This window comes from Colletotrichum navitas (assembly GCF_030913465.1).
Source record: "Colletotrichum navitas strain CBS 125086 chromosome Unknown LY79scaffold_13, whole genome shotgun sequence".
NCBI lineage: Eukaryota > Fungi > Ascomycota > Sordariomycetes > Glomerellales > Glomerellaceae > Colletotrichum > Colletotrichum navitas.
Window position 1 is genome coordinate 224439 of NW_026850559.1, and position 22895 is coordinate 247333.

At 57.2% G+C, this 22895-nt stretch overlaps 8 protein-coding genes across 8 annotated transcripts; 4 read left to right on the forward strand and 4 right to left on the reverse strand.

The window, feature by feature from the left end:
• The first annotated feature begins 971 nt into the window (after window positions 1–971).
• On the forward strand, window positions 972–2020 carry LY79DRAFT_76068 (uncharacterized protein). Its single transcript, XM_060565109.1, has 3 exons — window positions 972–1359; window positions 1473–1897; window positions 1956–2020. Exons 1-2 carry the CDS (start codon window positions 1086–1088, stop codon window positions 1679–1681), a joined length of 483 nt encoding a protein of 160 aa, XP_060416953.1. The 5' UTR covers window positions 972–1085; the 3' UTR covers window positions 1682–1897; window positions 1956–2020.
• Window positions 2021–2544: 524 nt separating this feature from the next.
• LY79DRAFT_509980 (uncharacterized protein) lies at window positions 2545–4713 on the forward strand (the record flags this gene model as incomplete). Its single annotated transcript, XM_060554108.1, has 5 exons — window positions 2545–2610; window positions 3041–3250; window positions 3413–3674; window positions 3795–4552; window positions 4606–4713. The coding sequence occupies 5 exons, from the start codon at window positions 2545–2547 to the stop codon at window positions 4711–4713; spliced, it is 1404 nt and encodes a 467-aa protein (XP_060416954.1).
• A 551-nt stretch (window positions 4714–5264) lies between these two features.
• Window positions 5265–6689, forward strand: LY79DRAFT_602005 (signal recognition particle, SRP19 subunit). The gene has a single exon (XM_060561851.1). The coding sequence runs from the start codon at window positions 5499–5501 to the stop codon at window positions 6372–6374; it is 876 nt and encodes a 291-aa protein (XP_060416955.1). The 5' UTR covers window positions 5265–5498; the 3' UTR covers window positions 6375–6689.
• Window positions 6690–6775: 86 nt separating this feature from the next.
• On the reverse strand, window positions 6776–10753 carry LY79DRAFT_510201 (CAP-Gly domain-containing protein; the record flags this gene model as incomplete). The annotated part of the gene is made up of 2 exons (XM_060554142.1): window positions 6776–10300; window positions 10361–10753. 2 exons carry the CDS (start codon window positions 10751–10753, stop codon window positions 6776–6778), a joined length of 3918 nt encoding a protein of 1305 aa, XP_060416956.1.
• A 797-nt stretch (window positions 10754–11550) lies between these two features.
• Window positions 11551–13754, reverse strand: LY79DRAFT_588203 (HMG box protein; the record flags this gene model as incomplete). The annotated part of the gene is made up of 2 exons (XM_060560885.1): window positions 11551–13289; window positions 13457–13754. The coding sequence occupies 2 exons, from the start codon at window positions 13752–13754 to the stop codon at window positions 11551–11553; spliced, it is 2037 nt and encodes a 678-aa protein (XP_060416957.1).
• A 2673-nt stretch (window positions 13755–16427) lies between these two features.
• On the reverse strand, window positions 16428–18522 carry LY79DRAFT_545161 (TIP49 C-terminus-domain-containing protein). Its single transcript, XM_060557160.1, has 4 exons — window positions 18094–18522; window positions 17256–18023; window positions 16857–17188; window positions 16428–16709 (listed from the first exon to the last, which is right to left on the reverse strand). The coding sequence occupies exons 1-4, from the start codon at window positions 18235–18237 to the stop codon at window positions 16577–16579; spliced, it is 1377 nt and encodes a 458-aa protein (XP_060416958.1). The 5' UTR covers window positions 18238–18522; the 3' UTR covers window positions 16428–16576.
• A 12-nt stretch (window positions 18523–18534) lies between these two features.
• On the forward strand, window positions 18535–19469 carry LY79DRAFT_545162 (uncharacterized protein). Its single transcript, XM_060557161.1, has one exon. It carries the CDS (start codon window positions 18574–18576, stop codon window positions 18895–18897), a length of 324 nt encoding a protein of 107 aa, XP_060416959.1. The 5' UTR covers window positions 18535–18573; the 3' UTR covers window positions 18898–19469.
• A 215-nt stretch (window positions 19470–19684) lies between these two features.
• LY79DRAFT_701564 (integral membrane protein DUF6) lies at window positions 19685–21843 on the reverse strand. The gene has a single exon (XM_060564926.1). It carries the CDS (start codon window positions 21374–21376, stop codon window positions 19952–19954), a length of 1425 nt encoding a protein of 474 aa, XP_060416960.1. The 5' UTR covers window positions 21377–21843; the 3' UTR covers window positions 19685–19951.
• Window positions 21844–22895: the final 1052 nt, after the last annotated feature.

A 22895-nucleotide genomic window follows, 5' to 3' on the forward strand; every position in this document is an offset into this window, starting at 1 on the left:
TGGGCGTTGCTGCGAAAGCGGGTGGTAAGTCATGGTTGTGGTGACGGCTGAGTACATGAATTTAAAGTCGTGTTATTGGCTGCTGCATCTATTGGCTGTTTGAAGTTGGAGTAGTTCCCACGGATGATTAACCGCTGGAGGGCACCCTGATCGCGATCCCGGCCAATCATGGGTCGACGACGGCATGGATTTTAGCGCCAGCGGGCAAGGAGAAAGGTGCATCTCTACCAGTTCTACGGTGTGGCGGCGCACGCTGGGAAAGGAAGGGGGAAAAAAAAACATGTTGCGACGTACCTGACGTACAGACATACAGACATACCTACTCAGTAAAAAGTTGAGTGAAGTGCGCATAAGAACTAGGTGTAGACATACGTTGTAGACGGCCAGACAGCACAGCGCAGCCATGGCCAAATATTAACTTCATACCCCTGGACGTGCCCGATTTCCCCAGAGCCCTAAATGTCGTTCAGTCATGTACGCACCTAGTACAGGTATCTCGCTGTGTGTATGTGTGTGCCTGAACCGAAATTGATGTTGTATCCAGCGGCGCAGTCGATCGGAACTCCTGAGACGACTAAACGGTGGATGATTTTTTTTGTTTATTTTTTTAGTTTTTGTCTTAAAGGGTACTGGTCTCAGTTGACAGTGCTGATGGGAAAGGGTAAGTAGGTAAGTAAGGGAAGGGGGGAAAACCAATCTGCGCCAGCCAACGCGTCGCAGTGTGTGCCAAACATCTTTCTTGTTGGGCGCTTGCTTTTTTCCCATCTTCTATCCGTACCCCGTCTGCAATTTTCCCCGGCCTTTCTGTTTTTGTTTTTTTCCCCTTCTTTCTCTCTCTGTCTCTCTCGTTCTTCATTTCTTTCCTTCTCTCTGGACCAAAGTAGAGACTGAGTCAAAACAAAAGCTCTACTCTTTACTCCCTCGTCATCACTGTTTTCCATCACCGGGCCCCGGCAGACGAGAGATAGAAATCCCGCTTCACCGCTTTCTATCCTTTCGGATTTCTCAGTATCAGGAAAGACGAACCAGACAGACAAGGCGCCAGACAACGGACATCATTAAACCATAACCAAGACCAGACCCAAATGCTGTTTGCTGCTGCGTTGGTCCGCTGTGCAGATCTCCGGTGGCTACCTACCTACGCTTTGCTCTTGGCTAGCCTGCCACGTATAAACCGGGAAAGACAGGCACTCCTTTTTTTCTTTTTCTTTTCTTCCTCTCTTCTTCTTCTTTGGGAGAGAACGCCAAAGTCAAGGAATTCCAGACCAACGGGCCATTCCCATCCAGAGCTGCTCTTAATCCCCCCCGGCATCCACCGTTTTATTGACTCTCCCATCCCGATCTCAGACAGGCAGAGAGGTAGACTTATTCCTCCCACCTCACCCCGTCACACCTCGTCCACACATCGCCAATCATCGCTCTAGTCTATCCTGAACTACTCTATCTTGCCCTGTTTTAACTTGTCCCACCAGATTTCCAGCATCACATTGCATCTTCCCACCTCCCTGCTCTACCTTTGCTCAGGTACATTGCAACACCTCCTGACTATCTTGAGCCTCGTTTTTGGCCCCGGACCCAGCTCTGCACAGCTATCGACTCCTTACTCATTGCCGATCGAGAGAAAAGAGTGACACTTGGTCGGGTGCTGTCCCATTATCGGCACGCAGAGTTGCATTGGTAAAGAGGCCAGCCACAGACTTTCCCCAACTTCACACTTCGCACCTACCTTGCCTGCGCAATCCCTCTACCTCCCACTTGCGCGAGCCTGATTGATACCTCCTACCTCTGCACCTCTGGTCAACTGTTACTTTTCGGCAAGAGAGAAGGAAAGAAAGAAACGATCTAGTCTATTTGGACAAACACACTATCGACAGCAACATCTGCAGCAGCTGCAGCTGTAGGGCTCACTCTGGTCGTGCACAACTCAAAAGACGGCACACTAAGCATAATCGCAGGCATAAACAAGCACAAGACGCAGGCCCGGTACTTTCGCATACCTTCTTTGATCCTCATTACGCCGTGCATCCCTTGTCACTCTTGTTCTCTATCACCCACCTGCAGCTTGGCGCCAATAGAGACTGCAGCCATCCAGTCTCCCACCGACTTCCCATACATACATCGACTCTCTCTCGATACCACACAAGGAGAAGACGTGTGCGTCCGCCTTGCCTTTCTTCCCCTCCCAATCCCCTCTCTCTCGCTCTCTCTCTCTCTCCCTCTCTTCCTCTCCCTCTCTCTACCTATCATTTATTTTACCTGAGGTAGTAAAAAGCTTGATCCAGTCAGCCTTGGAAAAAAAAAATGCCTACTACAACCCATACAACGACCAGGGTCAGCTCTGGTTCCAACAGCAGCTACCTGGACAACATTAACGCCAACACAAACGCGGCCCCTGTTCTGCCTTCTTACCTTCGCACCAGCAGTCAGTCCCCGTTGAGCTCGTTCCCATTTTCTCCCAGCAACGCCTTCCCCTCCGCCATCGGAACTGGTATACCAAAAGATAGGACAGGAACGACTAGGATGTCCTTGCATGAGACCGAAATCATGGACTTTGTTACTCGATATCAGACGTTACAGGGCTACCAAAATGCCACCGACCAGCTGATTAAGGTGCGTCCCGCTTTCCCTTCGCTTGTTCGCCTTCTACCATGAGTTGTCCCCTTTAAACATCGGCCTCTCTGCAGAGGCCAAAGCTCCGTTTCCCTATCATGCTGCCCCCACAGTCCCGGTTTCCCGTCCAAGCCCATCCTGCTGTTGTCGTTGTGCCTGGTGCATCGATGGGTTGGCATTTGGCATTTGGCATTTGGCATTTGGCATTTGGCATTTGGTGTTGGTGTTGGTGTTGCCGCCTAGCTGAAATGCGCCGCGGCTGCATCTCCTATTCCTACCCCGCCAAGTTGTGTCCGTCCCATATACCTATGCAAGAGACGCGACGAACGCTCCTGTCCCCGTCAACTCGACACGACCCTCTGAGCAAGGTTATAACCCTTGTGATCAAAGCCGCATCAGACTAACTCTATTTTTTTTTTCTACTTTGCAGGACCTTTTGATGTACTGCAAAGAAGTCCAGGGCCACTATGGCGAGGAAAATCATATGCTCAAGCAAGAGTTACACAATGCAAAGCTCGACCTCGAGCACGCCACAACCCATAGGAGAGAGATGCAGCAGGCGCTGCAGGGGCTTGATTTTGATAACAAATACATAAAGGTAGACGCCTGCTGCGCAGTAGCTCGTTTTTATGTGTTCGGAGTAACTGAACTTGGCAGAACCGCAATCCATACGTCTTGATTCTGATTGATGGCGACGGCCTCCTCGTATGCGCCATCCTAATTCCCCTCTACACTGGAATCAACATACAGGTTGCTGACTCAAGGCTTCCCTCCGCAGTTCCAAGAAAGATTTATTAGACAGGGAATCGAGGGCGGCAAGCAGGCAGCTTACGCTCTCCGGACCGCCGTCGCCGAGTACGTGGGCAGCCAGTCGGGTGAAGTCGAGATTGTCGCCAAAGTTTGCGCCAACCTTTCGGGCCTTGGACGCGCCATGCGCAGAGACGGCTGCTTGGACAGCGAGTCTGAGCTCAAGGACTTCTCTCTAGGATTTACTCAGGCCAAATCCTCGTTTGATTTTATTGACGTTGGCTACGGTAAGGAGCGTGCCGACTCGAAAATCAAAGGTAAGCCGTCTTACACAGGGGGGGGCGGGCACCGAAGCTCTGTTGTCGCGCAACTAGCAGAGTTGTATCAAACGACTCCAGGCGCCACACGAAATGTCCACTGACTTGACCTTGATTTAGAGGCCACCCGTTGGCATTTGCGGAACTACAACTGCAGGCAGATATTGCTGGGCATTTCCCACGATGCGGGCTATGCCCCTTTTCTCGACGAGATCCTCCAAGATGAGCAGATCCGCTCAAAAGTCAGCATCATAGAGGGTGTCTCAACGGTCAGAGAGCTCAAAAACACCAACGTCCATATTCTCGACCCGCTGCCCGGCCTCTTCAGAAACCAAAAGCTCGTAGACCGTAGCGGCGATCGCGCTGCCGAAGCAAACCACCCCAGACCGTTGACCGTGGTGACTAACCACACATCGCCGACAGTGTCAGTCGCCTCGCCGGTGACCTCGTCAGCTGCAACGCCGGCCCCGTCATCCTGGGCCGGCGTCACCGCCAAAGCGAGCCCCCCACCAGTCATCACCACGCCGTTAGCCAATAGAAATATCAACGTCCCGACTCGACAGGCCTCGCAACCCAAGCCGGCGGCCTTGCAGTCGAAACCGCAGAGCCCGGCATGGAGCCCCGGAGAGCGTGGCCTCGATCCTCCCATTCCCATCAACCCGACGGCTCTCGATAACATTAAGAAGCGTACTGGTAGGGACAAGCTTTGCAACAACCATTACCTCCGCGGGCCTTGTGCCAAGGGCGATGAGTGCTGCTTCGAGCACAAATACAAACCAAACCCCGACGAGGTCAACGCCATTGCCTTGTTGACTCGTCTCAACCCGTGCACCAACGGCCAGGATTGCGACGTAGAGAACTGTATATATGGACATCACGTAGGTTTGGCCCTTTGAAGAGCACGATAACTCGACGCTGACCAGCTACGCAGTGCCCTAGCGTCACGGGCAACACATGCACGCATCCGTTTTGCAAGTTCCGGGTTGCGGACCATCCCCCTGGCACGAAGTTTAAGAACGCCAAAATCCACGAGAATTGAGAAGAGTTTGAAAGCCCTTTTGCGCATACGAGCGACAGACAGAGTAGACCCGCAGGACAAAGTCCTGCAGATGGTTCAGGCTGCACGGCCAAACACACAGGAGGAATCAATCAGGAACCGGATTTTCAGGAAAGGGGGTCGTGTAAATGTAGGCTACGTACTGCCCATACAAAAAGGAACGTGTCATTGTCGGATTAGCCCTGTAGATATTCAAATTGTTGGGGTTCCTCTTTCAACCCGGTCTTCCTGAGCATTTCAGCGCATCTCGCCAAACGGTTTGATAGGGTGATTGCTTGTCTCGCTGTCTGTGACGTGACAGATGTCTTCTCGAAACGCTGAGGAGCTATCGCCGTAAGCTTCCCACGGCCAGGCAAGCTATGTATGAGCTCAAGCCGACATGCCTGTGCTGAATGAACCCTGGCGGGGCCCAGTGCGGACCCCACCCCCCCGACGGGCCAGTCGGCAACCCCCACCACGAAGGTGAACGAACCTTGGTTTGCTAACCCCACACACGTCTGCCAAAATCCCAGAGTGGACTAGTAGAGCCTCCTCTCAATCGACAACTGTATCCTCACCTCACTTCAACCACCACCACCACCACCAACATCAACGACGTCGAGCGTGCCCGCAGACGACGACATCCACGACGAGCGAACCCCCAACGCCCCACACGCGCGGTTCAGTTCATCCCATAGACTCCGTCCGTCGTCGCCCTCGCTCACCCCCATCCGAATCCCTCCCCCATCAAGACATACAAACACATATACACACACACACGGCCCACGATGTCGCACCCCCGCATAGAAGAGGTCGAGGACAGCGACCTGGAGGCCTCGGACCCCTCCGAGGGCGACATTGACGACTTCAGCGACAACGATATCATGCGCCGCGTCGAACCAAAGTCCTCGGCGGCGTCGCAGATCAGACCGGCCAACATGCCACCCGCGGCCGCGCCGCGCCCCGGAGCCCCGGGCTCCGAGTTCCAGACGACCAACGACGCGAAGCAGTACGCCGACTTCCAGTGCCTGTACCCGGTGTACTTTGACGCGCGCCGCACTCGCGCCGAGGGCCGCCGCGTGCCCAAGTCGCTCGCCGTCGCGAACCCCATCGCCCGTGAGATCGTCAACGCCTGCGCGGCCCTCCGGCTGCCGACCCTCTTCGAGCCCGCAAAGTTCCACCCCAAGGACTGGGCGAACCCCGGCCGCGTCAAGATCCGCATCCGCTTCGGCGGCGAGTCCGGCCGCGGCCGCGACGGCGGCGCCGCCGCCCCGGGCCACCGCCCCCCCGGCATGCCAGATATCAAGAACAAGCACCACCTGTTCGTCCTCGTCGCGCGCCACCTGCAGGCGAACCCGACGACGGAGCAGAGCGCCGCCCTCCGCGCCCGCGTCCAGGGCGCCCCGGCCCCCGACCCGAGCAAGCCCTGGCCGAGGCCCGCCGTGCCCCGCGGCTGGAAGATGGGCGAGCTGCTGCCGTACATCAGCCCCGCCATGACCGGCGGCGGCGTCAGCGAGAACCTGTTCAAGGACATGATGAAGGAGATGCAGGGCGGCGGGGACCCGATGGCCGCGCTCATGCAGCAGGCTGGCGGCGGCGGCGGCGGCGCCGCCGCCGCCGAGGAGAAGGCGGGCAAGAAGAAGAAGGGCAAGGGCAAGGCATGATCCGGAACTTCGGCGTCACAAAGGGACTGAGCTTTCTAGTTGGCGGCGGAGGGTGGGGACTTGCAGCATATCTGAACCTCGGGGTTTACTTTTTCCTCAACTCGTTGGAGAGAGAGAGAGAGAGAGAGAGAGAAAAGAAAGGTAAAACAACACTGGCATGCCGCAAAGGCTAACCCGGACGAGCGGGACCGGCCAGCGTCACGGAGGCACAAGAAGACGTAAAAAGATCAATAGAACGAGAGCCGTACAAAAAAAAGACGTATGAAACCCGAGTCAGCATAGGAGGGATAGGGAAAGGATTCCTGGAATAAGGATAAGAATTTGGGTGGGTGGGTGGAGGGGTATCTAGCAGCCAAACTAGTCCTACTACTACGGAAGCATCGTCCCGTATCGCATGAGAATCATATAGCGGCCGCCAGGCGGCCCTGCATCCCCTCCCACTCGCGCGATCCCACAATCTGCACGTCCCGCCCGCCCCCAGGAACCGTCTTGCCGTCCGCGTCCGGCAGACGGATCTGCAACCTCGCCGCCACGCTCTTCATCATCTGCCGCTTCTCCGCCGCCGCGTCCTTGCGGCCCAGCACCACCTCCGACTTCTTGAGCACCGAGTCCCGCCAGCTCGTCCACGCCGCGAGGTCCTCCCTCTGCTTGGCCGCGTGGTACTGTGGCGTGCTGCGGGCGGGCCTCCACGCGAGCTTGTCCTCGGGCAGCCCCGCGAGGTCGTACACCCGCGCCGACGTCGCGAACTTGACCAGCTCGCTGAGCGCGTCCTTGCCCTCGGCGACGACGAGAGCGCGGCGCTGCTCGACGACTGACGGCGGCTTCGTGAGCGGCTCCGCCAGCCAGTCGTAGCTGTGCTGCTCCGTCGTCCTCGCGCGCCGGTTGTCCTCGCGCAAATACCGCACGGCCGCCTGCAGGCTCGCGATCTCGCTCTTGAGAGCGTCCATCTCGCGCGCCGTGGCCACGGCCCGCTCCTGGCCGGCCTTGGCGCCCGCCGCGCCCGCACCGTCGGCGAACACCTTGCTGTCGCCCGCAATCTTCTTCCACTTGTCGCGGTCCGTCTCCAGCGTCTTGAGCTCGCGGTCCTGCTTGTCAATGTCTTCTTGGAGGCTGGCGGCCTTCTGCTTGGCGGCCTCGATTTGCGCCTCGAGGTCCTCGATGCGGGAAGCCTTGGCATTAGCGTCCTTCATCCGCGACTCGAGCGTCTCGATCTTGAGGTTGGCCGTGCTTAGGTTCTCGTCGCGCTGCGCAATCGCCCGGCGGGCCTCGTTGTGCTCCTCCTTAAGGCGGCGCAACTCCTCCTCCGCGTCGACAGGAATCGTCTTGGTCGCCTTGAGCTCCTGGGCGCGGAGCTTCCAGGGCGCGGGGCTGACCTCGAACTCTTGTGTCTGGGACAGGTCCGCGCTGAGCGCGGCCAGGTCCGAGATCTGGCTGGTGAGGGTGCGAAGCTTTGACAAGTACGTGGAGAATAAGTCAGACTCGCTCGACATGGTGACCTTGGTGGTGGCCTTTGAAATGGTGTCCTGGACCTCGCGGTACGTGTAGGGCTCGGTGCGGCCCTCCTCGTGCAGAAGCGCGTGCAGGTCGAAACCAATCTCCCTGGCCAGAGCAGCAAGCTGGCGGGTAGCGTCTTGGCATTGCTCGAAAGACTCCTTGGTCTCCTGCGGCAGGGCCAGGGACCTGGACTTGAGGTCCTGCAGGGCTCGTACAGCCTTGCCGGCGATGACCTTGGCGCTCCGGGTCTGGTTGACGACAAACTCCGACTTTTTGCTGAAGTGCTGCGCCATCTCGTCCTCCTCGGACTCGGCAGGAATGACCCTCTGGACCATGGCTCTCAGGGTGGCAAAAGTCGAGCCAGCAGATTCCAAGTGGCTCTGCATGATAACAGTCTGCATGTAAGTGTCCTCGGCGAAATCGGGCAGCTCGTTGGTGAGGTGCACCTCGGCGAGATGAGACATCAGGGCAATCGTGCGCTGTAGTTCGTCCGCGCACTTTTGCTCCTTGAGTTCGTCCCGGCGCAGGCCGTCGATCCATCCGTTCAATGCCCGCTCCACCGGCTCCAGCTCGAACAGGGCGTTCTGGAACCGCTGGAATTGCTCAATCGAGCAGTGGCTGATGGAGTTGGTAAACCGCTCGCACATGGACGCGACCCATGTGAGCTTGTCGATGGCGTCGCAACCGGCAAAGATGTCGTCCTCGTGACCGGAGTGAGGTTGCCCGTTGACGCGCTCCTTAATGAACGACTGCAGGAGCTGCGCCTTGAAGGCGAGTCTTCTGAACCTCAGCAGAGCGAGCACGGAATCTTGGTCCTCCTTGTAGGTGTCGGGAAGGAACATCTTTACAATCTCCAGGTGCTGCTCGGCTTCTTGGGCCTCCAGGCGCCGCAACTCCAGGTCGATGGTCTTGACTTGGGCCTTGGAAGCGGAGATCTGGAGCTTCATGTTCAGGTCCATCATGGCGCGGGACTTGCTGTTGAGCTGCTCGGACTCGGTCTCGGTGACGGCGTGCGACGCCCGCATATCCTCGAGGTCGCTCTGCAGGCTGGTGACCAGGCCTCTGAAGCGGGACAAAGTGTACTCCATATCTTCCAGGGCTTCTTCCTGCTCGGCTGCCCGTCGGGCCTGCTCCGTGATGACGCTGTCCTTGAAGTCGAGCTCCTCCTGCATCTCCTTTTCGTTCTGGACGTGGTTGATCTCCAGTTCGTCGTTGATCTCCTTGAGATTCTCGAGGTCCTCGATAACGGCCTTGAGTTCCTCAATCTGCTCAGACATGCTCATGTTCCGCTCAGTAAGCTCTTCAATCATGTCCTCGGCACCCAGAGCGTTGTCCAGCTGCTGTCGGAGGTCCTCGACGGCTGCCTCGGACTGGGCCAGCTTATCCTTCGCTGTGGCAAACTGCTCCTTGACGGTGCCAAACTCCTTCAGGTCGTCCTCCAGAGTCTTGATCTGGTCCCTCAGCTCCTCCTCTTGCTGCTGTGTCAGGTCGCGCAGCCGCAGCAACGCTTCGCGGAGCCGCTCGTTGGTCCTCTCCATTTGCAGCCAGCCGGTGCTGGCACGCTCTTCCGACGACATGCCTTGTTCAAACTCTGCGTTCTCCTCACGAAGAATCTCAACCTCGAGCTCCAGCTCTTCTGACTTCTGCTTCAGAGCCTCGAGTTCGACTTTAAGGACCTCGGCGGTCTCTTCGGCCATCTCACGGTCCAGCGTCGCGAGCTCCAGGGCCGTCTCGTGCTCCATCTGCATCGCCTCTATGGATTCGAACCTCTCCTCGGCCTCCTTCAGCTGTTTCCGCAACTCATTATTCTCAGTCTGCTGGGGCTGGTACTTGGCCTGCAGCTTCTCTATAATTGACTGGAACCTGTCCCGCTCGCCTTGGACCTGGTCCAGCTGCTTAATCTTCTCTCTATCTTCTAACCTCTTTCTCTCGAGCACTTTGAGCTTGGCTTTCAGATCCTCGATCTCTCTATTTGCGGCGGCGGCGTTTGTCGTAGGACGGGCGGTTGTCGCTGGTTTAGTAGAGCTTGCGGGTGTGGTTGCCGCCGAGCCTGACGTTAGCTTCTCGAGGGCTTTCGTCCTGGCTCTCACGGGGCTGTTCTCGCCATCCTTGTTGGGTGACATCGTACCGTCGTCCCCGCCCAAGTCAGCAGACGGTCGTCTGGCAGAGGTTGTCCGCCCAGTCATGGAAAGCCGACCGCTCGTAGGTCGTCCTGGGGTCGGCCTTGTCGGCGCCGAAGATGTCGAGGGCTGTCGAGTGGTTCTGGATGCGGGCATTGCTGGAGGGCCCATGGATGTGCGAGATGGTCCCACGCCCGGCCGTGCCTTAGCGCCGGTGGCCGGTGTACGGGTGGTGGAGGGTGTGTTAGTGCGTGACGGCGCAGTACTCGAGGCTGTTGATCCAAGCTGTTTTGTGGGTGACCTGGTCGGTGACTACGAATATGCGTCCATCGTTACTCGTTGCCCCTTGCATGAAGCAGGTTGCGTACTCACCCTCAGTGTGCTCGACGGCCGTGACGCTTTAGGCCCCGGACTCGGACTCGGGGCATTGAGGCTCATTCTCTTCGTCAATCCCGCATCGCTGGCCGTCCGTCCCGAGCCCGGGTTGAAGCTGCTCGGCCGACTGGGCCTACGAGCGGGCTTCGGCGCCGCCGCGGGGGCCTGGGCGGTGATGACCAACGTCGTCGGGCGCACAAACATGCCGTGCCCCATGTCGCAGTCAAAGTAGCGCTCTCCCTGGACGCTGCCATCGTTCTTCCCGCTGTCATCCTCGAGCTCGACGCCGACCCAGTCGCCGCTGGCGAAGTGCGTGCCGCCGACGAAGCGCACGATACCAGTCCGGCCATCAGACAGACGCACCGTCTGGCCAGGTGCTAGGTCCGACATTCTTTCTCGGCTGTGTTTCCTATTGGGAGATAACCATGTTCGTAATTGCTATCGGCTGTCGTGGGCGTTGAGCCAGTCGTTGAGGCTACGTTGTGGTGGTGATGCGTGATGAATATGTCGGGTCGTGTTTGGATGTCACTTAGGGGCCGCTGGAAGCGCGTCCAGTCGGATAAACGCGCTGGTGCTTGGAGCTTGCAGCGGTGCGTTGCTGCACTACGTACCTGCAACTAACTCTGACAGGGGGAGAGGTGATGTCAATTGAGACTCGCTCGTGCCTGATTGGTCTGTGGGTGCCTCGCATTTCAGGGTCCATCACTACCTACCAGGTAGTGTATGAGCATAAGCACAACTTGAGTATCTGCATAACTTCATAACCCCCACCCCAGTTCCGATGCAAACAACACCGTCAACAACAACACCACATAACACAAAGCAAACAAACTCGCAAAGAACCACACCACACAGCGGCATTGTCTCACCGTCTCAGTGCAAAGACTGTCGGAAATCATCGTGCATATGTTTCCCAAGTACTCAGTGTGATTTGTTCCCCTCACTCATCGTGCTGGGTATCGATAGCTCTCAACTCATAAGCAACCTCAATAGGCACTCACTCACGCGCAGACACCAGCAACTCGGGAGTTGGCTCAAGTCATAGATGCTCTGCGTTCCCCCCCTATCTACGCCTACGCTATGTAAAGAGAAGACAAGAGGCTATTTCAGCCACCTCGGTGCAAAGGAAATTATGAAATCCAACATTCATCCCCCGCTACATCATCGCATTACTACGTGGGCTTTTGTCAACTTCGTCCGAAACCCTCCTGGTAACTACCGCCTCGAATCCACTCCACTACTTCGAAAGCGATGCGTCGCTCAGTCTTCTCGTCCAGGGACTTATTATGCGCAATCCTAACCACCATTACGCCGGGACCTCTGAACTCGACAGCGCCTGCGCGGGTGGCCTCGTCCTCCACCACCGACTTGACGTAGATGACGAGGTCTGGTCCAATGATTCCCCTCCATAGAGTCGACATCCACTGCCAGTGGTCGACGGGGGCGTACGAGTCCGCAATTGGTATCATGCAGGCATACTTGTCAGAAATAGACAAGCTGAATCCTGCAGGGAGCAGGGCGATCGGCGTCTTGCCTGTACAGGGCAACGATACCGAACTGTGCCCGAATCCGCCAGCATCCCCGTCCGATGCTCGCCTCGTGAGAGGCGACCCGCTCAGTCCAGATACCGGCCTCGTGGACACGTGCTTGACAATCTCCCGCGACTTCTCGTGCCACTTCATCATGGTCTGCATGTAGTTGGCGAAGAGCTCAGAGGTTTGCAAGCTGGGTTGCGAGTGGCTGCTTTTCCTGCTGCTCCCAACGGACGCCGTATCGTTCATCTTCGCGTCTTCCTCGGCTGACAAGATAGGCGCCGCCATGTTTGGTCCGTCGCTCCACGTTTTCAAGTCGATTTCGGCCAGGCCAAGGAGGGATCGGTGAATAGTCGATCCCACCTGCTCCAGCTGCCGGGCATCAGCCCCCTCGACGGCAATTACCGCTCCGCGAACCTCCATGTCCGGGCTAGATGGTCCTGGCGGGGTTAAGGTTGGGCTGATTTTCTGCAGCACCTTTAGCTTGCTCAAAAAAGGAATCGTCATGATCATGGCCTCGAGGCTTTGGGCGTAGCTATCCCGCGGGTTGGTGATGCCCAGACCAGCGGCAGGGTGGGCGCTCGGGCGGTCGTTTGCGTCGTTTTCTCTGTTAAGCGGCGGAGATGTCTGGGTTTGCAGCGGGGGCAGGCGGAGGCTCTCGTCGAAACCGGGACCGCGGCTCGGTCCTGCGTACGCAGGATGATGGGGTCGCGGAGGGGGCGCCATGTTCCCGGTCCTCGCAAGTGCTGAAGGGCCGGGCAGCGGCCCGTAACCCGCTAGCGGCGGTGTGGGAGGCATGCTCAGCGACGATCTAGGCTGCCTCGACAAGGGATGGCCCGTGTAGGGCCCTGGTGACGGGACGGCCTGGTAGTGCCCCATTCCGTTGAATCGGCGCCGTTTGAGCTCCAGGGACGGTGACATGGATTCGTATTCTTCTTCCACGTCTCGCATGTTGTTGGGTTGAAACTGGTGTTGTTGCTTCGCGCCGGGCAAGGTGTGCCGGTAGTGGTCACCGTCGCCGTCACGACCATCTCTCGGGTGAGGGGGGGACATGTTGGATTTCGCGGCGGTCGGCGTTCCGAACGGCGTTGAGGGTGTTCTCGGAGTCGCGATGAATCTGCCGCCGCACTTGGAGCACCGACCCGTATCGGGCCCAGACGATAGGCTTGGCCGGCTTCCTGGTCTGCCGCCACGTCGAGGCTGGTAACGGTAGTCCGGGTATTGGCGTTGATGCCGAATCTTCTCTTCTTCCGCGAGTTTCTTCCAACTTTCCTTGACGTCGTCAGGCTGTATCCTCCACTGCTCTCCTATGATTTTAGAGATTTCCGGGTTAGAGAGACCTGGGTGCTGAGCAATAACCTGTGCTTGGTGGTGCTGTCTGTACAGAATGAAGGCTATCATAGAAGGATGTCAGCCGACAGGGGTTGCACAAGTGTCCAGCTGTCTGTCTGTTTTGAATCACTCGACAAAGGAGAGGCCTTCGAAGGCATCTCGAACCACGTCTGCGACGAGGACCTCTGGCCAAGTTGGACAAGCGAAGAGCAAATAGTGTGAGACTCACCGTTACGAGGTCTTGGAACCTTGAGGGCAGGCGTGCAGAGACAGATGTAGTCCTTGCCGCTCTCGCTACCCGTCGGACCGCTCTCCAAGCTGAAATCTCGCCCTCTCGAGCTATTCGCTTCCTCGATGTCGATGGAAGCCGCGCGCTTTCTGCTCGAGCGACTGCCTGCAGAGCCTACAGAGTCCGGTCCTTCGTCCGTCTCCTCACTTGCCCTTCGTTCCATGACCGAGTGGGCAGAGTTGCCTCCGGAGGAAGAAGTCGACCGCCGCGGTCGAGGAGTAGAAACCACATCTGCCATTTTTTTTGGTGCGGCAGGGGGTTAGGCGAAGGTGCAAACGGGTATGCGGTGACAACGACAAGAAGGTGGGTGATGTGGTCAAGCTATGCGACGCCGGGACTTACACCATGCCTCGAAAGGGGGCGTTTGAAGAAACGGGTGGAGGACGGGAGGGGGGGCGTGTGTGTTGTAGACGGTGAGAGACACAAGTACAGCGGGTTGCTAAGGTTGGGTTATGGGAGTGTGCTGACAAGAATGATCAAGTCGTGGACTTGGACGAACGGGGGGAAGCAACAGGGACTTGGGAGGAGTGGGAGAGACAGATGGAGCAGTATATCGAGGTGGGAACTGGAACAAGACGAGAAGGGTACGAGAAATCCCCTTCCACTCCAGGGCTGATTGTCCGCTCCGATGTTTTCCCCTCTCCCCGTTTTGTGATATCGAGATGACGGCCGGCCTTTCAGCAGAAACGGAGCAGACAATGACCGTTCAGCTCAATGACCTTATGCTCAAAGATGCGGGTTGCCATTATAGGAGAGGAAGGACATTAGGGTGGCAGGGCGGTATGACGCTCTAGCGGCGGCGGTGACGAACAGACAACCAACGAACAGATATCGCTCCTGGAGACGGAAGAGGGAGACGGCTCCCGGGAGGTGAGCAAAGGGAGAAGCGGAGAAGACGAACAGAAACGAAGGAAGAGACTGGAGGCGAGAATAGCAGACCAGACGCGAGAAAGAGAGAGAGAGGAGAAAGTGACAAGTCTTGGGTGGTGGGAGAATGTGTCTCGGGAATGTACCGGACACCCAAGTTTATTGCAGATGGGGGAAAATGGGCTCCTTTGTGACGAAGCGTTTGTTCCTCTCTGGTGGCCGGCGGCCCCCCGTCCTCTGCCTCTGTCGCCCTTTTCCGTTCGCATAGGGTGGGAGAACGAAAGGGCCAAGACGAGGTAAAGGCCTTTCTTCCTCGCCGCGGCTCGGGGACAAAGTCAACGGTGGGCTTTCCAGGTTCAAGTCCGAGGTTCGGGGGGGACGAAGAAAAGCAGACGACGAGTCGGGCGAGACGAAGGGGAGAGCGGACGAGACGGGTGACAAGGAGCCCCTCCCCCAAAAAAGGAAAGAAAACAACGAGACTTGGGGGGGGAAGGGGGAGGGTCGACGACTTTGAAGAATTCACGCCCTCCTGGTCTCAAGTCTCGTTGAGCGGGGAAAAGGAGATTGTTCCCGTTGAAAGAAGAACGAGGGAGGGAGGCGGTGGTTACAGCTCAAAGCAGCGCTGCCCCCCCCCCCCCCCCCCGGGGCGTTATTTTCGGCATGTTGTTCTTGTCATGTCATCCTTAATTCGGTCTTGTCTTTGGCGGGGAGAGTTGTGACCAACTCCCCAAGCTTTTAATTGTGTGTGTGGTTTTTTTTTTTTTTTTCCTGCTCCCATATGCAATGTCGTCCTCAAGAGGTCTAATGCAGCGGCCGCTGCCTCTGCCGTCCGCTACTGGCTCCCCCGCGTCGCCCGGGTGTTGCTTCTCCTTCCCCTTCTCCTTGCCTCGGCCAGCCCATCTCGTCAAAGAAAGATGCAGACCGACTGCAGACTTCAAGTTCCAACCGCCTCCCTTCCTCTCTGGGGAGCGCTGGTGGGACAGCAGAAACAATGACCCTCCGGGGGAGGGGAAGGGCGAGGTGTAGCTGGGGCCAGGGCCAGGGGGGAACAGTGCCGAGGGAATCAAAGACTGCGGCGAAGGAATGAATGCGCAAGAGAAGAAGAAGAAGCAGGAGAGCACTGTCCTCCGCCGCCGCCGGAATGCTCAATCATGAGCCTGCCCCGGTAAAGGAACAAAGACAATGCAAGAAGGTCGTCCCCCCTCCCCTCCCCTCCCCTCCTTACCCCGGCCGAAATTAGGCTAGGTTGGTTGAACATCATCCACGTGATGTGACAAGGGAAGGTGAGTCCTCAGCGAGTCCTTGAGCCAGAATTCATCTGCTTCATTCTTCTACTTGTTATACATCGGGGATTTAAAATTTGATCGGCAGAAGACAATGTGTTTGGCGTTGTGGTTGTCTCTAATGACGGACGCGCAGAGCACAGCACGGGTTGGATGGAAGGGGAATCGGGGGGGGACCGGGGTTCGGCACGGGAACTTGTGGGAAAGGGTGGGAAATAAGACGCGGTGAAGGAAGAGGGAAAGAGTGACATTGACATGTCCCTGTGGTTGGGGTAAAATGGGCATGCGGCATTGGCATGGGCGCCGCGCGTGGATGTCTCTCGTTGGGTCATGTCACTCACTGTCACTTCTCCCCCCCTTCTCTTTCTCTGGTTCGCAGCCTACAAATGTCTTATAACTCTCGGGATGGGGGCGGCTCTAACTGTTTTATTGTACTTTTTCGTTGTATCCTCATTTGGCGCGGTTTCTGTTTCGCAAACAGCCGAGCGAGCGAGCTCTCTTCCTCAATCCTCAGGACGCCCAGCCAAAGCGAGCGTGAAAACAAAACAAAATAGACGACTAGAAAGGAAGCGAGCCATTACCTTGCTCGCAGCTCGGAGGCGTCATGTCGTCTAACCACACTCGTTTGCCAACCTCATCCACCTCCAGTCCAGTTGAATCCCGCATTGTTGCTGGACAGGTTGGATTAGCACCCTCCAGTAGGATGGGTACTGGTCCTCTCACTATCTCAATCTCTCTCTCTCTCACACACACACACAACACAAACTCCGTGGATTACCCTGTTTTGGTCTTGATAAATGTGACAAGTTCTTTTACAACGCCGCCGCCGTCTTTCGTTCGAGAAAGAGACCGTCGGGAGCCGTGACCGCTTCTCGTAATTCAGCCAACCATGATGCTTTCCCCGTGCCTCTCACGAGATGTATCCTTTGCCGCTTTCGCCGCTCAAGAGGCTGGCACTGCGCCGCGAGTCCAAAAAGAGGCTCTCGCACTCGGCCACGTCCTGAATGTCGATTTGGCTGCGACCGTTTGCCTTGGAGATAATGCTTTCAATGGGTTAGCCTGCCATGTCTCACACTAGCCGCTTGATCCACGATCCGCGACGGAGAGGGAGGTGAGGGAGAAACAGCATGGAGATGAAGACAAAGGCGGTGGCAAGTAGAGGGCGATGAGGTCAGCGATTGTTTACTCACCTGGCGGGTGTCAACAGCTGCAGGCAGTACCGCAAGCTGATCCGGACGCCGTGCTCGGCGATCTTGTCCAGGGCGGCGTCGGTGATGGGCACACCCTCCGTCGTCGCCCTGATGCGAACAATACGCTTGATCTCGTCCGCCTGGTACGGCGTGGTTGGAATGATGAGCAGGCGGGCCAAAAAGTCTGTCGGAATACCGTGCGCCGCGATAATGTCATCTGTGCCGCGAATGGTCGCCATTCCTCTGTTTGACGCCAACACAACAATCGGCGAAATGGGCGATTCCAGGGCCCGGTTCAGGTAGGTGAAACACTCGACATCGAGCATGTGCGCCTGTTGTTGAAGATTAACCCACAAGTCTCAGTTCGCGCCAGGCAAACAACAACGACTTTTTGCTTACCTCATCAATGAAGAGCACACCGGGCACGAGCTCGGCCACGCCCTGGTCAATATACTTGCTCACCACCTTGTTGATCTCCCCGCGCAGCTTGTCCGTGATCTCGGTCATCTTGGGCTTCATCAGCTGGCCCATCATGCTCATGATGTCCTGGCCGCCCTGGGGCCGCGAGTTGGCAACGTCGAGGTCGTGGAGTGTCACATCCTGGACGATTTCCTTCTTCTTGTGCACCTCACCCTTGGGGATGGGGACGTACTCCTCGGCCTCGAGGTCGAACTCGGTCGCATAGGCGTCTGACCTTCCCACGCGTTTGCAGGCGCCCGTGTTCGCCTCAATGTAGATGACGTCTCCCACCGACACTCTCTCCTTCTGGATGGCCTCGTATATGCTGGGGTCTAACCGGAGCTTCTTCTGGCCCTTTGCGCTCTTCAAGCCGATCAGCAGGGTGCTGATGGTCTTGCCGTACCCACCCAGAGGATTCTCGGCCTCCTCGGGCGTGAGCTCCGTAACCTCACCCTCGTACACCTCCTTCGTCTCCCGGACCTTGAGGCCGATCGCGCGGCGGAAGTTCTCCATCAACATCTCCGTCTTCTTCACTTCTGTCGAGTAGATTTCGCTGCCGACGATGGGGCAGAAGGGGATCTTGGTTCCGAGCTCTTGGCTAATCGCGAGAGCGACCGCCGTCTTGCCCGTGCCGGGGCCTCCTGCCAGCAAGACGCCGCGGCCGGCCATCTTGTGCGCTCGGATGAGGTCAACCACAACACCGGCTGCCTGTTGCGCCAAGTCAGTCGCTGCTTATTTGTACGTACGGGGCACAGATCCGTCAGAGAATCCAACGCACCTCTCTCGCGGTCGTCTGACCGACGAATCCGGCCGCCTGCTTCTCTGCGGTTCCATCCTGCTTCAGTCCCAGGCCCTTGATGTGGGTGTGGGCAGCCGTGCGGTTCTCGCGACTGTTTCCCTTGACCTCGCTGATTTGGACCATCTTCGCGGCGGGGGCGTCGGTTGACGGCGGTCAATTCTTAGCGCGTCAATTCAATCGTGTGGGATGAACGTGATAGGAATGTCGGCGATTTCGTCGTGGTAGTGGTTTATTCGCTGGCGATGGGGGTGTGGTAGGTGTTAGACAGGTTTGGATAAAGCTCCAGAAGATTTTGGGGCGACGCGCCTCACTCAATCCCTGCAAAACTTCCACGGCCGCACAGTGCAGGCGCCGACCTGCACTTTAGGAATCCGGGCGCCCCACACGTGACCTGGCGATAGCTTCCCGTTTGCGCCTCATCCAACGTCAACCCGAGCTAGGCTTCCTCGTCATGGTCTAATGCAGCTTGTGAAAAAAGCATATTTTTCTTTCTCTTTTTCCTTTCTAATCTTCCCTTCCCTCCGCTCCCGTGACTTGTCGATCAGGTCTGTTGGAATTCCCGTTCGGAACCTGTCCAAGGGTCCAGACCGTCTGCGCATCCGCAGCCACACCTCATCTCATACGGGAGGGTGTTGCCGAGACCGAGGTCATGGGATGAAGCGGTCCCTTCTCATTTCGCGCGTCGGAACAGAGAATGCGCAGTATTCTCATGTTTCTCTGAATCTTCCGGCGAACTCGTTCATTGTTACGCAAAGCGTCTCCCTTCCTATGGAAAGAATCTAGCATCGGACCACCACGGGTCATCCAACCGTCAAACTCATGTGCTCTGGCTGGCCTGACTCAGAAGCTAATTTCATCGCGACTCTCTTCCCGCGTTCGGGAATGTCGAGACTCGTGTCTCACCGTGATTCTCTTTCGACCCGTCAACACTTGGCATCCAACAGCGCCCTGCACCCTGGAATTCGGAGAGCCGCCCCTTGGATGCACACTCCATTCTGGCATTGGTGACAAGTTTTCCTCGTCATTTCCAAACAATGCCTGGAGGGTCTTCTCCCGTGTTGAGTCGATCAGAATGAGAACTTTAGCCGACGGCCAGGATGGTAATCGGGGCTGTCTTTTTACTTCTTATAACCACATGGTGAAGCGCTACTCCACAAGTACCACACGAAGGGACTCGTCGCCTTGAGCCTCACCCTAATGTCATGCATTCTAGCATTTGTGCTTGCGCCAGACCTTGCCTTGCGCATCGCATACTCACGAGGCTCTCACGCAATGCTGACCGGAAGCCTCCTTGTGACAGCTTGTAGCGCGTCCCGAGAAAGCCGATGTGTTCAGTAGAGGGCAGTTTTGTAGGCCGTCGCCGAATCAAGCCTGCTACTACTGGCATGCTCGTTTCTGGTGTCAATTCTTCGAAGCCACCTTTGACGACACAATCACATGCCTTGCAGATAGAGGAAGCCATCGTGAAATAGCGGCAGGTAAACTCGACAGAAGCGAGCTCTCGTGCTGCACACATGAGGTGAATCCCGCACCCTATTTCTGCTCGGCGATGCTGTCGTTGCGTGAGTGGCACGAATTGTGTACGTGTCTCATCGTCTCATCACTTTCAAGAGCATGCATGCTCGACACCAGCTTATATCACGTTGGAAAGTCTGCCCCTTAGTCTTGGGACGGATCCCGATACAATATGCCGAGAGTTGCGAACATCCGACTAGACGTTCATCACGTACTCGTGAATTCCGGGCTGCCCGTATGCTAGTTTCCAAGATCCCATGCCCAATATCTATATCCCCGGCAAACCGCCTTTATACATCATGACCCGTAAATGTAGAAGACCTCACCTCACTCTCTGAAGCTCATAGTCTTCGTCCCTCCCATCGTCCATATCTGCCAACATCGGAACGGCCTCGGTATCCCGGACGTTCGCGACCTCCACGTCCGCCACGGCCTCCCTCTTGGGCGCGGGCGTCTTCTTGGTCAGGACGACCCATAAGGCGCTCCCGATGATGAGGCCGCAGCCGGCGAGACTCATCCACCCCATGACGTTCCCGAAAATGAACCGGTCAAAGGCCGCCGCGAAGAGCATGTGCGTGTACACCATGGCATTCGCCCTGTTGGACCGATCTATGCGCAGGCCTGCCGTCATGAGGAACTGCATGATGAACCCGAAGATCCCCAGCAGCACCATGAAGAGCCACTGCCGGCCCGTCTGTGGCAGACCCCACTGCAGCACGGGCTGGCCGACATCGAGCAGCGGCGCGGCCGTGAGCGCGATGGTGCACACGACGGTGTTTGACGCCGCAAAGTAGTTGACGGAAATCAGCGGGTGCGCGCGCTTCCCGATCCACCGAATCGTCGTGTACACGCCCGCGGCGCCGAAGACGCCCAGGATTGCGACCCCGATGGCCGTCAGCCGCTCCGTCGTCGTGGTCCGGTGGTCCAGTCCTGGCAGCGCCAAGGTCGCGGTGCCGTTGCCCGGGCCGAGCTGCTCTGGCACGGTGGACGCCGAGTCGCCGGAGAAGAGCGAGGCCGGGTGGGCGATGAGGACGACGCCGAAGCATGCGATGACGGTGCCGATCTGCTCGTTGCGGGTGAAGGGCTCGCGGAGGACGAGGTAGCAGGCGAAGCCGGCGACGCTGGGGGCCAGGAAGGTGATGACGGTAGCTTCCGCCAAAGGAAGATAAATCATACTGAACCACATGCCGAAAATGCCGAAGAAACCCAGCACGCCTCTGGCGACGAGGAGCCACCTAATTTCCTTTTTGCCGAAGGGGAAGTCGGGGGTCTTCATGTAGTACATGTAGGCGCAGCAGCAGACCATGGTGAGGCTTTGCCTGGCGAAGAGGACTTGGAGCGGGTGCATGCCCTCGCCCTCGAGTTCGAGTAGTCGTGCTGTCAGGTTCATCAGAGCGCCGAACAGTTGTGAGAGGGCCACCAAGATGGCACCCTTGTTGGCCAGCCAAATCCGCGCCAGCTTTGTCGTCTGCTTGGGAGGCTGTGTCGTTGGTGGGGGATGGCTTGTTCCTGGTAACGGCGAGGCCCGGCCGCTCCGGTACGAGCTGGCGGAGAATCTTCCAAAAGAGTCCGGACCTGGCAGTATCGTGAGACCTTTGGCGTGCTCGTGTGGCCAGGTCATCTTGCTGTCTGCCGATAGCCTGCGGTGGGTTTCATCTGTGGTTTCCAACGCATCATCAAATCCCGTCTTGGTCCCAGGGTCCCGAGAGACCGAGAGAGTTTCATCGTTGTGCTTCTGTTCGTTCATAATGGCTATGTGAAGTCATGTCTATATCTCCGAGGTCGAGTACGGTATAAGCGATGCCGAAGTGGCGCTGGGGTCTAGGGATGACGACAAGCAGAACGGCAGGAGTCGAAACGGTCTATTTCTCTGTGTAAAACTCTTGACAATTCCACCTCGTCACTTGAACGAGAAACCAGAAAATTACAACCGTGGCAAGAGTCGGGGTGTAGTCGAAAACATGTGCAGAACCCAAGGGACCCCCCCACCCCCATCGTTCATGGGGAGTGGGGAGGCTGGAGTAGAGATATGGTGGGCATGGGGAAGACGCGTGGATGGCCGAATGCGGACACAGGAGCAAGCCACCTGCTTGATAGGTAGGGTAGGTAATCCATCACCATTGTGTTCACGCCCTTACCCTCCTCTGCTGTCTGGCTAGTTTCTTGTATGTGTGGGGGTGTCAAGGTGCGCGAAGTGGCTAGAGACCGACGAAAGCCGCAATAGTGTAGGAAGACGGTCCAGAGCCAGTGAATGCAGAAGTGCGACCTAACAAGGGCTGCAGGTGGAGTGGATTCCGCCAGGCTTTCGAATGAATGGCCATGGCCCAACCCGCTTGCCTGCTTAGAAAGACGCCCAGAAGCAGTTAAGAATGCCGGCGGGCGAACCAACCTCAACCAACCGACCAATGCACCTCTAGCGCCCACTGGCCCCCTTCGGAGGTCAGCAGCAGTGTGATGATGCGGGAAAGGACTGCTGCATGATGTCTGGTTGTCGCCCCCCCCGATATCGCACCGCATGACATTCATCCTACAAGTAAGCTGGGGAAAGGCTTGGATCATCTTGCTGGTGGTAAAAAGGGCCGGATGTCGTTAGCCGGCGGAGCCAACCCACTTTCTCGGCACGGTCCCACTCGCACCAATCCCGAGACCAGTGGGGGGCCCGGCGGCGATTCGGCAATGTCGGGGATAATCCCGCGTTTCTTCATCTACCGCAACATTCTGCCTCAGACTCGAGGCAGATTACCCTTTTTGACTGAAGATAGGATTCCGTCTTTCAGAGCCTACAAGGCCTCGGATGTGTTCCTCCAGTGAAACACATGTGCAGTCTGACTAAAGAAGGGAGATATTCCAAACGTGCTGTGCACCATGCCCACAGCCGCTTCCACGACGCCTATAGCATGACTAACTGACATACGGCCTTTCGATGACTCAAGCAGGGCCCGAGAGACCGAGTGGGAAATCCGCGTCACGGGCTCTTCCGAGTTCTCAGACAAAAGAACAAGGCCAGTCCATCTCCGCATGGAGAGGTAACATGGAAAACGGGAAGTAATAGGGCCGCAGTGTGTAGCCAACTTGATGAAATGGTTCTATGTGGCTGTTTGGTGACCACGAGGCCCCTGAGGCCTCGCTCTAACCTACCCCTACCCTTGAAAGAAGTCCAAAAGAGCGGCTTGTGTCTAGAATACCTCCACCGTTGCCGGTAGCCGGAGCCTCCTGGGTAAGAGAACGCAATGTTGCTTGCCCGGCTGGGCTCCGAAAATATTGGC